Source organism: Coturnix japonica, chromosome 1 (assembly GCF_054131305.1).
Source record: "Coturnix japonica strain WE chromosome 1, WE-NBRP24, whole genome shotgun sequence".
NCBI lineage: Eukaryota > Metazoa > Chordata > Aves > Galliformes > Phasianidae > Coturnix > Coturnix japonica.
In genome coordinates this window covers 31481206-31493567 of record NC_140663.1, presented here as the reverse complement: position 1 = coordinate 31493567, position 12362 = coordinate 31481206, and the positions used below count along the sequence as shown (strand labels likewise).

General features: G+C 43.0%; 1 protein-coding gene across 1 annotated transcript; it reads left to right on the top strand.

Annotated features, from left to right (window-relative positions):
* The first annotated feature begins 6911 nt into the window (after nucleotides 1-6911).
* On the top strand, nucleotides 6912-9690 carry IL22 (interleukin 22). Its single transcript, XM_015855740.3, has 5 exons — nucleotides 6912-7175; nucleotides 7884-7949; nucleotides 8046-8186; nucleotides 8430-8495; nucleotides 8905-9690. Exons 1-5 carry the CDS (start codon nucleotides 6972-6974, stop codon nucleotides 9016-9018), a joined length of 591 nt encoding a protein of 196 aa, XP_015711226.2. The 5' UTR covers nucleotides 6912-6971; the 3' UTR covers nucleotides 9019-9690.
* Nucleotides 9691-12362: the final 2672 nt, after the last annotated feature.

Sequence of the window (12362 nt, the reverse complement as noted above, 5' to 3'; positions counted from 1 at the left end):
CTGTGGATTCACAGCTCTCCACCGTTTGCAGAAGTAAGCAAGCAAGCTTCTCATGGACCACTGTTAGCAGGAAAAAGGCCTTTGGTTACATGGTATTCCCTTACCTGGGTAACCCAATCTAGTGGTTTGCAGCTCTGTCTGCTGCAGAGAGGCTGGGACTAGGTCATCTTTGAGGTCTCTTCCAACCCAAGCCATTCTATGATTCATGCCAATAAGTAGTTAACTAGACTTGTGTTTCTCTATCGCTTACCTGGGTCCCTATGCAGAGGGTAATAGCCTCCCGAAAAAGGTTTTGCTTTCACTGGTCCTTGCAAGTAGTCTGTGTTTTCCCTGGGGCTAAGGGCCACAGGCTGAAAATATATCTGTTGTGGAAGGGTCAAGGGACGTGAAACTACCAGCCATCCACTTTATCCTTCATTCAAATTCATGTCCATGTACTAAGATATTCTCTTCATCTGACTCAGCATTGTTGTTGGCAGATAACACTGGGAGCTTCTTTCTTCCCCTACTGCTATCCATAATAGCCAGTGAACTACTTTATAGTATTTGAAGATGCAGTAAAAAGCACAGCTTCTTTGAAAAATCCAGTGCACTCTTATTTGCATAATGCCATAGTGCTTCATTACAGCTGCCTGTTCTGTAGGGCTGGGCAGGCAGCTGATGCTCTGCTGTCAGAGCAGCTCTTACCACATGGTATGTTTTGTCAGCAAAGAGCCCTGTCGCCATCTGTTGCAAGTGGGAGCTCTGCTATCCACTAGTCAACTGACTTCTAGCAGAGCCTGAAGCAAAATAGTTCCTTTAGGCACAGAAACACAAATGAGAGAGAAGAAAAAGTGCTAATTAGTATTTAAGCTGTTTCACCAATTAAGAAAACCACGACAGCCAACAAATTGTTTCCAACAGCAGCTTTCATTTGAAGCGACCTAAATAAATGCCCCGATTCCAGCCTGGCTCCCTCAGCTTGTCTTCATAGGGGAGGTGCTCCAGCCCCCTGATCATCTTTGAAGCTGAATGGCAATGGCTGACAGGATCCAGAAAACCTGTCCTTGTGGGGCAGTCCTATCCCTGGTCCCTCTCCAGTCACTGTGCTCACCACACACACACAGGAGCATTGCTTCCTGTCCTGGGACATTGTGTGCCCAGCTCTCTAGTGGGGATGGGGGATGAGCAGACTGCTTCTGTCATGGCAGTCCTTGCTTCTGTCCTGCCAGGCCATATGGGGCTGTGTGCTCCCTGAGGAGTGCTCTCATGAGGAGTGTGCAGTACACTTCCAGGGGAAGCTGGCTTTGGCTGGTTTATCTCTTTTAGTTGACACGACATGCAGCTAAAAACAGATAACCCAGGAAAACAGCATCCTAAGTTGTTTTCTTTGGGACTCCTTTTGGCTCCATAAATCTCATGTTCTTGACAATGGCTCCACTTCAACAGGAAGCTCGCTGGCTGTGTTATTCTCCTGGGGATGGACAATAGCATCACTTTGGGCTGGAGAAAGGCTGGGGCACGGTCTTTTGGCTTCCTAGAGACAAATGCTAACTAGAAGGTTACTGTTAAGGAGATATGAACTGTGATCTCCAGCTCCCTGTTGTACAGGGTAACTGAGCAGCCAAGGACTTCTCCAGGAGCATCAATGGAAAGTGCTGACGTAAGGGCAGTGTCTGCATAGAACTACTTCACCTTGAGTTTGTTGCTTCCCTTCGGAACATCTTTAATTACTGAAAATGATGTGGAATTGTTACGTGATAAGTCTTTACTTGGTAAATCAAGGTGTATGATGCTGAGGTTATTTCTTAACCTAAGTAACCGTGTACCACTGAATTTCAGATTATAAGCCAGCTTGCATAATTCTGTTCCCAGTTAGGGTGGTTTTCTTCAATGCACTCTGTCAGTAATTCCACTTTGCCATGCCACTGAGTCACTGCTGTGCAAGCACACCACATTAACAGGAAGAACTGAAGTTTCAGTTCACCTGATCTGACTCTTTGTGAGCCACAGTTGGATATGTAGGTCACTGTGCAAAGTGACAGAGTTTGTGCTTGATTTTACGCTCTGAAGCAGGAGAGCTGCTGTTTGGTGGAGGGGTGAATAGTGGTGACTGGAAGCATGAAGCCATGTGCACTGAGACAGATACAGTTCTCTTTTCTCCCATCCATCCAAATGATGGGTCTGGTGGGAAGTCCAACTAAAGTTTTCTTTATGTTTTATTGATGTCAACAACATTTGTGCAGAAGCAGAGCCGCTGGGCTAACATCTGTTAACACTTCCACTGGCTCTGTTAATTTCTGTTTTCTTTGTGACCACAGAACCGTCCTGATACTGCAATGAAAGTTACAGCATCAGTGATCCTGGGGTAGCAGTAGTACTATCAGAAACAGCTGCATGGTGTTGTCTCACTGTGGCTCTGGCTGGCCTTATTTAGGAGCTCTGCTACGTCAGCATTTCTGAGGTGACAATAAAGGCTTTTATGCCAGGAAGGATTATCTTTTGTAGAATGTAATTGAAAATTTAGAGCACAATGAATTATTAGTTCTCATCCACTTAGATTTTCTATGAGATGAAATGCCAGTTTTCCAATTTTTCTCATGTAAAATCCTTCACTTAATAGATCCAGAGATGATATAACAGAGCTGAGTGAAGATCAGAAAAAGTGTTTGATGGAATATCAGACATACAAGCAAAAGTGTTACTGACAGAGGAAATATGTTACTCACTGTACAGAAGTGTCACGGTCATGGGAGCTATGTGAATCGCACATCCTCTGGAAAATGCCTGAGTCAGTGGTATCTGCTCTGAGCATTGGCGTGTCTTCATACAGAGGTCTTTTCCAGATTCAACTAATGTTCCCAGGCAAAGCAATTTTAATAATATAAGCCTCCTTCCAACAAATTTTCTCTGTCTAATTCATCATTAGGCCTTTGATGGAGACAGGCAAAGATATAAATTTCAATTATTTTGTATACTGTGTAAGAAGGAGCAATATTCAGTACTGATGTTTTCATTGTTGGGCAGAGAGCTGACTAAAATAAGGCTCCTCTGGAGCTTTATCACTTTCATCACCACACCTCCTTCACCTCTGTTCAGTTCTGGTGAAGCCACACATGGAGTGTTGTGCCAAATTCTATCTCCAGTGCATTAGAGACATGGATGTGCTGGGGAGAGTCCAGTGCACCTCTGCTATGAGGAGAGGCTGAGAGGGCTGGAAATGTTCTCTCTGGAGAAGAAGAGGGTTTAGGGGACCTGATCAATGCGTACAAGTATCTGAAGAGAGGGTGCAAAGAGGATGGAGCCAGACTCTTTGCAGTGGTGCCCAGTGCAAGGACAAGAGGCAGTGGGCACAAACCTGGGCGAGCATAGGAGGTTGCCTCTGAATGTCAGGCAGCACTTCTGTACTGTGCAAATGAAAGAGCACTGGCACAGGCTGTCCAGAGAGGTTTTGGGATCTCCTCCCTGGAGATCTTCAGACACCACCTGGAATGGCCCTGGGCACCATGTGCTGGTGGCCCTACTAGGCAGGGGATGGAGCAGATGGACCCAGAGGGCCTGGTCAAGCTCAGTCACTCTGTTGATGTGATCTGAAATATTTTCAGAGTCTGCTTTACTTTTTTCCAAGCTTGAAAGACTAGGAAAAATCTTAGCTTAGAAGAGCTTAAATAAAGTGCAACGATTTAGCTCATTTAGGGGATAATGCATTTTTAAAATGCTCATCAGAATAAAACAAAATTATAATATGAAATTGATATGAAGTAAATAAAGAAGCAAAATGAAGGGGATGAGAGTGACTTGAAAGTTGGAGATGTTTTCAGATAGGTTCATAGAATCATATAATCATAGAATGGCCTGGGTTGAAAAGGACCACAATGCTCACCTAGTTTCAGCCCCCCTGCTATGTGCAGGGTCACCAACCACCAGACCAGGCTGCCCAGAGCCACATCCAGCCTGGCCTTGAATGCCTCCAATGACCTGGCCACAGTGAGGTCTCCCTGGAGCCTTCTCTTCTCCAAGCTAAACAAGCCCAGTTCTCTCATCCTTTCTTCACAGGAGGGGTGCTCCAGCCCTCTGATCATCTTAGTGACCCTCCTCTAGACCTGTTCCAAGAGTTCTGCATCCTTCTTGTGCCGGGGGGTTTTGTCTGTTCAGTTTTGAGCACTTTGTCATCTACGGTATATTCATACAAATACTTAATAGGAATTTGTTGGGTGAAAGACCCAAGAAGACAACACAGAAAGTCTTCAAAATCTCAGCTCTTGACAATGTTTCCAGTCCAATGCTTTGATCCTGAGGATGTTTCTAATAATGCAATAAAACTTATCTAATTGAAAATGTATTAAAGCTGAAGGAAACTCCTGCATGGCAGTGTGCTAGTGATACACAGATTGAAGTACGACATGGAAGTACAGTATTGGTTATTCACCTGTGGCCTCATTCAAAGCAAGAAGGAAGTGTCTGTGGCTTTTGAGGTAGATGTGATGTAGAGTTCCAGTCCTCCTCAAAAAATCCTCTGTGTTCAATATGGGTCAAGAAGTCATTGTCGAGAATATTCAACCGCTATGGTTTCTTAATGAAGTAGGGAAACTCCATGTAATTAAGCTTTAAAATTGTATTAGTGAGGTCAGTGGTAGGACAGATGCTTGCTTCTTGGGACGTCATGGAGAAGAAAATGCAATCTGTGAACAGCTTGACATGCTAAGGGAAATAACTGCAGCCATGACCACGGCTATGCCGTAACTCAGAGGTACATCAAGAACCAGCAGTCTCTTGGTAAAAAGTAGTCAGGAAATGGCCAGGTGTGGACTGATGTAAAAGAAGAACAAGGTGAACTGCTAAACTTTGTGTCCAGAAAGACTCTGAACTTTCATTTTTTGGCTTGGCTGTATTCACAGCAAGCTAAAAAAGGGAGACAGATTAAGTAATGCAAAGGCTTTACAAACATCATAAAAAGGAAATTCGTGAAGTAAGAATTAATTAAAACTGAAAATTGTCCTTTTGATGCCTGGAAAATAAAAGTATGAGCAGCAGAGATAAAGCAAACAAATGAAATAAGGACATTTTGCAAGCCTCGGAAGGAAGACAGCATGGCACAGCCAATGATGCGCAACTGAAAGAGATTTCTGACAGCATAAATGGGAGAGAGGCTCATGAAGTATGACTTAATGCTTCCTATGAAAATATATACATCCAAGTCTATGATTCGCAAATACTAGAGAAGCCAGATAGAAGAGATCCTGTAATCACTGCGTAAAAGAGGGCAGGAGGCAGATTCAGCATCTAATTCCTCATCCATATGCCTGATGATATTTAGGTATCTATCAGTAAGGGAATCCTGAGACCATGTGGTCTCCTCACCACAATTTGGGCAGATGTGTGTAATACAGCACTTGCATACACAGGCCACAAACACTTTCCATGAGATCAGAGCTGCCAGACGAGGTCCGGCAAAACTGGAACTGTGTCAAGTGAGAGTGTGTGATCAGAGGGATGCGAAGTGGGGTCTAGAAGCTCAGGAGGACAGGATCTGGGGCAAGACAGGGGCTATTGCTCCCCTTGGAAAGAGTCAGAACTTCTGTTCACGGCTTTTGTTCTGGGCTTGGGACATCTGAACTGCTGGATGAGCTGGTAGAGAAGTAAGAGGAACCTAGCTTAAAATTTAAAGCAGGCGGTGGTTATCAGGCTGTCAGCCCCTGAAGAGGAATTCATGGGAGTGCACTTCAGAGAAGGCCAACACTTTGAAACAGTCTCTGCCTGTATTTCTCCCATTTTGTTCTTCACTGCCTGTTTTTGTCTACCTGTAATGCACCCTCCCATCTTCTTATTGGGCTTATTCACCTGGCAAATAAATTCACAGAAAAGAGTTTATAAACATGTTCTTGGATAGTCTTGTGGTACATTTGGGATATGAACTGTGTGGTCAGCATCCTGAACCCAGGCTTGCTGTTGAAGGCCAGGCATGAGAATGGGTGGCATACATGTGAGGGTAATGGAAAGGATCATGGTGATGGTGGCTCTGCTGGAAGCAGCTTCAGGGTGAGTAGGTGCAGCTCCAGAGGCTTCAGAGCCACACAGAGATGAGATGGGAGGCAACTGGAGTGACAGAAGCATGGAGAATTGAAGGATGTGAATGTGTCAGAAGAAGATAAAGTGTAAGTGGGTGGCCTCGGCTCTGGCTATTACCCCTGATTACAGCCTAAAATATGGATCATTTTTTGGAAAATGGGAGTGTGAGGATGAGGGATGTGATAAATTCATTGTTGGTCCTATACAGTTTCTGATGTCCCAGAGAGAAATGAGCACTGATGGGCAGATAGCCCATGGCTCCAGTGCAGCCCAGTGTGGGAAGGGATTTTTCGAGGTGAGAACCAGAGCTGGTCATAGTGCTCTAGGTCTGGAGCGATCTCTGACCATCTGTGTACCTTCATCATCTCCAGTGGGTCACTAGTCTTATACAACAGAAGACAAATATAAATTAATACATATGATGTTATTTGCCATCAAATTACCAATGCAGTTAATATGGCACAATTGGGACAGAAGGCACAAATCTATTAACTTCTCAGATGATTTTATGAGAAAAGGATTCAGGATCACAGTCCCAGTAAAAGCCCCCGCTTTGTCCCTGCATTAAAAATTGGTTTACTTTATAAGAACCTGAAGGTTACAATTGCCTTGAAGTTGTATTTGTGGGTTTTGTAGTGGTTAGGAAGTTCTCAGAAGAAGATACAGGAAAGTAAGAGACTTGCTGATGTCATTTTTAATTCACCACCAATACTCCCCCCAAAAAAAGCTGAGAGGGATGTTGATGTCCCTATATAAGGCACACCTCACCTCCTTCACAGCACACTGAGAATCACAGCAAAGGTAAGGCTTGCAGCCGTTCTGCCTCTCTCCCTTTGCCCTTGCTCACTCTCCCCACTGCTAACACTGCTTTCTATCATCAGTGCTGAGTGCTGTAACTACAGCCCTTGGGACGGACGTGAGCCATGGCCACCCTGCACACCCTGACCAGGAGTTACTCGGGATGGGTCGTCTTCTGCTGCTGTTGCTGTTTCCCCCTTCTTCTCACCAGCCCTCTCCCTCCAAAAGGGATAGGGATGGTTTCCAATGCCCATCAAGCCTGCAGGCTAAGGAAAACCAACTTCCAGCAGCCCTACATCAGGAATCGCACCTACACCTTGGCTGAAATGGTATGATAACTCACTTTCCCTTCATGGCAAGATGTGAGGACCTCCTTCTCTGCCAGTGCCCTGGTTTCTTGCCTTCATCATTTATCTCTCTTTCTTCTGCACTCATACAGAAAACAAAAACATTTGCAGTGGGACAGAGGTTGATGTGTGGAATAGTCCCATTGCCCACTGGTGCTGTGGCCAAGGGAAGCTGCTCAGCTCCTCTGGAGCGGCTGCTGCTACACAGGGACAATTGTGAGATATGATCTTAAATTACTCTTGTTCTCAGAGCTGGGCATGTTGGCTTTTCAGCTCTATGCCTGGACAGGTTTCTTGACCATCTCTATCATGTGTGGATCTCCCCCCACATACTGCATCGAGGGCTGCAATGCAGCGCTGTGGGAGATGATGCAGCACTGTGGGAGATGCTGAGGATGGCTACCCGCAGGTTCTGGTTTAGTCATCATAACCACTACGACCTCCGATGTTTACAAGAGGGACAGGAATTCAGATTTCTGCATATTTACTTTCCTGTGACCTTGATTCTTATGCAGATGTGGAAAGAAACAGCTGAATTTTCCAAGCTTACCTTCCTGTACCTTACCTACCTGCTTACAGTGTCCATTTCTTTTTGTCACTGGAACTGTTATTGGTGAAACCTCAGGGTTCACTGTTAATTTTTAGGTAAGTCTCCCATCCTCACCTGACATTTCCTTTTTTTCCCCTCAGGCCAGGGTCTCAGATCAGGACACTGACAATAGACTCATCGGTCAGAAAATCTATGTCAACATCAGGGTGAGTCTTCCAGCTAAAGACAGATCCCCATGTTGTTCTGCAGCACTCGTTGGCCTCTTCCCACTATTTAACATGACCTCTTACTTAAACACATAGGAGAACAACCGCTGCTACGTGATGAAGAGGATTGCAGAGATTATAGTGAAGGACGTCCTCACAGAGGCCAAGGAGCGGTACCCATATGCTGAGGATGTGGCACAGTTCCTGGCATCCCTGATCTCGGAGCTGAGCAGATGTGTAAGTAGTGTTGATTTTCTTTCCCTTGACTGTGATTCTTGTCACTGCTCCTGAATCTCAGAAATCTGCAAATAGTGGCAAGAGACAGTGATATGAAAGGAAACCTCAGATCTAAGATATCGAACTGGAGGTTGATAGAAACGTGTGAAAAAGGGGAAAAAAAAAAAAAAGAAAACAAAAAGAAAAGCAGCATATTGTCACATGCATCTGTCAATGTTACCTCTGGATATTTTCTTTCTTTAGAAACACTCAGGAAACAGAGAACATATTGAAAAGAACCTGGAAGAGATGAAGAGCAAAATGAAAGAGGTATATTCTTTCCCTGTTTTTAAGAAGTGCCATTCAAAACTCCAGTTTTTTAACTAAAGTAAAGCTGACAGAGTCATGAAGCAAGCTCTGGAATTTATATAAAAGGTGAAGTTTGCAGGGGCATTAAAGAGGAGACGAGTGGTGTTTCCACTTCCAGGGTTCCTTCATGTGTGCTGTTAACTCTCTGCATATCTTATAGTAATTAGCCCTTAGAAATTGAGCTGCGAGCTACTGTGTATACTAGACTGGATTTGAATGAGCTAGTTTATATTTGATGATATATTGACTTTAATAGAACTACTTGTGAGAAAGAGGAGAGTAAGTTCTCAGTGCAGTTTCTGTGACAAGCCTAATTTAAGTCTTCTGAGAAATAGAGGGATGTTAAGACCAGTGTTCTGCTCTTTTCTAGTTGGGAGAGAATGGAAAGAACAAAGCCATCGGAGAACTGGATTTACTGTTTGACTACATAGAAAATGCTTGTACTGATGCCCCAAAGAAGGGAGGGAACAAGAAGAAAAACTGAAAAGAAAAACCAGTCAGATTAGTCTTGATGGAATATCTCCCAGAGCTCTTACTATTACCCACATTGATTAACTACTGTGCAAAAAATCCTGCCGGTAGCTGCAGCACACTTTTCAGTCTGTACCAGAAATAGCAAATCAGGTGGGCACAGATGGAAGCATATTGCTGCCTGCCTGGAAAATGAAGTCGGCAGAACAGCGTTTGTGGCTCCACTTCACTGTTGCACACTGGTTGTTTTCAAAGGCATGCTCCTATCCTGCTCATCCGCTCTGGAATAAGACAACTCTTTCTGTATTTCATAGGCTGAGATTTGACACCTCTGAGTCAGCTTTGGCCAAGGTAGGCAGTGCTCTGTAGCCAGGGAGTTTTCAGCCTTTGACTTCAAAATCTCTCTTGTGTATGTTGCCCTCTTCTGACCTTTACCTGAAAAGCTGGAACTTTAGACATTCAGAAATTAGTTTTGTTGCTCATATTTAATGGTAACTTATTTTAAGGTAATAATTTTGTAGTAATTATACTGTACTTGTATTTATACAGATTAATTAAAACATAGCCACAGGGATGTATTTATGGAGACCAGAAGCTTCAGAATGAACTGTAAAATTAAAACTGCTGTGTAATATTTATATGCAGATGGATTGTTTCATAAATGCTTATTTTTTAATTTATTATAATAAAGAGATATTGGTTTTCAAATACTGCCGTCTCATAGAGCTTTTCTCTTTTACTGAAAAGCAAGGGAGGTGACGTATCATGCCTGGGGGGCTGCTGGGCTGAGTGGCTGTATTCTTGTATCCAGAAAGGATGCAAACTCATTCTGGGGACAGGATTCTTCATTAAATCTGAAGTTTCAGCTTACCACAGGACAGGGTTTTGTGGAGAGTGTGTGGATCAGCTTTTCTCGTGGGGAGATGCTGGAAAAATAGCACTTCTGAGAATCTTTGGTGTGGTTCACTCATTCTGCCTGAGTAGTTCTCCTTAGGTAAGGTCCTATCTTGAATGGCCACTGGCAGAAAGTTTCAGACTGTCCTCCCGAGTCAGATGAGACAGAGATAAATGGACAAGTAGCAGGAACTACATGAAAACTCACTGACCCGTAGTGCTAAGACAAAGGAGTGCTCAGCAGCACCATGGATTTGGGAGTGTTCAGAAGAGAGCTTGGTGTCATTATCAGTTCCTTCAGCAGCATCCCCTGGGCAAAGACAGACGAGTTGCTCTGGTACACCCAGGATCATAAGTGGCTGCATGAAGGTTAAAGAGGTCAAAAAGTGTCCAAATAGTGAAAGAAAAAAGTGTGCTAAGGAGGCATCTTAAAGACTCCTCATGACTGGGTATTGTGATGTGCTATAAACACTGACAGGAAAATATTTCTGCCTGTGTAGCTTCCTCAGTTACTCAAAGAGAAATCAAAACTAATCCAGTTGTAGTTGCAATGTCTTACATCAGGTACTGTAATGAATTAGCATTAAAGCAGTATTAAACTATGCCTTGTTGACTGTGATCCAGAGAGATTTCAAGACAAAAGCAACCATCCATTTAGGGAATTAAACTTATACTATATTGAAAAGTATATTTATTTTCTTACTAGTGACATAAGAAATTATATTGTCATGAGTTCTTGGCTGACATACTTTATCATTCAAACTTGCAACAGCTGACAGCAAAGAGAGCAAAGCTAAACACAAATTAGGGAATTCATCTCACTGACTATCGATGACCTTCTCCCAGAGATACACTTGTCTCCCTTTACAGATGAAGGAAAGTAAAAAGAATTATCCAGGTGTGATTTGTTTGAACTCCACTGAAGTTTATAAAGATAATGCGGTGGAATGAGGTGGAATTGTTCTAGAAATGCTTGTCTTCTTCCTTGTTTAGAAAGACTAGACCAAGAACTACTTGCACTATTGCTCACTGATACAATCTCTTTACCAATGGATGATTAACTTCCTTCTTTTTTCTACTTTTTCTGTTCCCCTTCTACATTGTCCTTTTTTTAAGCTGCCCTACCCAGAAATGTCAGATGCATCTCTTGAGCTTTCCATGTTCTGGCTAAACCTAAACAAACCATTTGTCCACAAGTGCTAGAGACAGTCATTCATCTATTTATTAACTTCTCTAATCTTGAAAACAACCAGCTAAAAGATTCTACAGTGGAAACCTAATGAGCTGGAGCCCTGAAAATGTCATGCAGCAGGATAGGCAGAATGTCCTACTAAGTTCTTCTTGCAGGACACATGTGGCTTGTGGATGTGTGAAGGATGGCAGGTAGGATTTCCTTTACAGCAGGGGAAATGTCTGGGACAGTTACTGACCAGAAGAAAATAAAGATGTACTTCCAGTCAGGTATGCTGGGTTTCACTTCAATCAATAGTTACAACTCAGAAAAGGGAAATCAAATTGAAATATTTCATTCTGACGTTTTCTAAAGAAAATAGTTTTGCACTTGGAAATAGTGCTTTGGTTTAGAGTTTTACCTACATTTTCTCTCAAATGATAAAAAGAGATTTGAAAGCATAATGAGTTGTTTCATTTTGAGTTGGATGAGTTTTTTGGGCTGACTCCAAATTAATTTTCTTTCTTGATTTTTCAGTTGGGTCACCCAACAGAAACTCTCTTGCTCACACAATTCTAATTTCCGTTGCCCTATTTTCCTCTCCTCACTCCTGCCCAAGACAAGTCATGGACAGTTTGCGATTCCAAGAGGTCCCTCACCTAATGTTGTTAGGGAGGGCATCTGCTCCACATCCTCCACTGAGAACACCTCTGTTGCAGATGTTGGGGGACTTCTCACAGGGCAAAAAATGGACAGAACTACCTACTGCCAAATTTGCTTCTGGTTGACTTTTCTTCCCTGTTGCTCACACCTGGGGACCGGAAAAGACACTTTTCTTGCTAAATAGATAACTATAAAACATTTATCTAACTCTGAAACTTCATGTAGAGAAAACAAGGGAACCCAATGCAGAGAAGTTTCCACATCCTGCTCAGAAAGTCTTGATGACATGGTAGGAAACCTCTCTTAAATGCATCATATTGAGCATTACTCAGTTACAAGATTTACATATTCTGTGTCTGAATATATACTCTTTAAGTGACCTAGAATAAGAAAGTGTTTCCAATTTGCTGCTGGAATTTTATTCTAGAGAATGCAAAGAGCTGAAGCTAACCCAATGGTTATCCAGCAGTCTGTGCTTTAAAAGCACAGCTAAATAAATTCTGCTTTGAAGAAGGTATGGATTGCATATGGATTGCACTGAACAACCATAAATGCCTGATAATCCTTTTATTCGTAACCGTAACCAGTAGCCAAAAGATGTTTGTTAAATGAGCACGATCTGGAGCAGA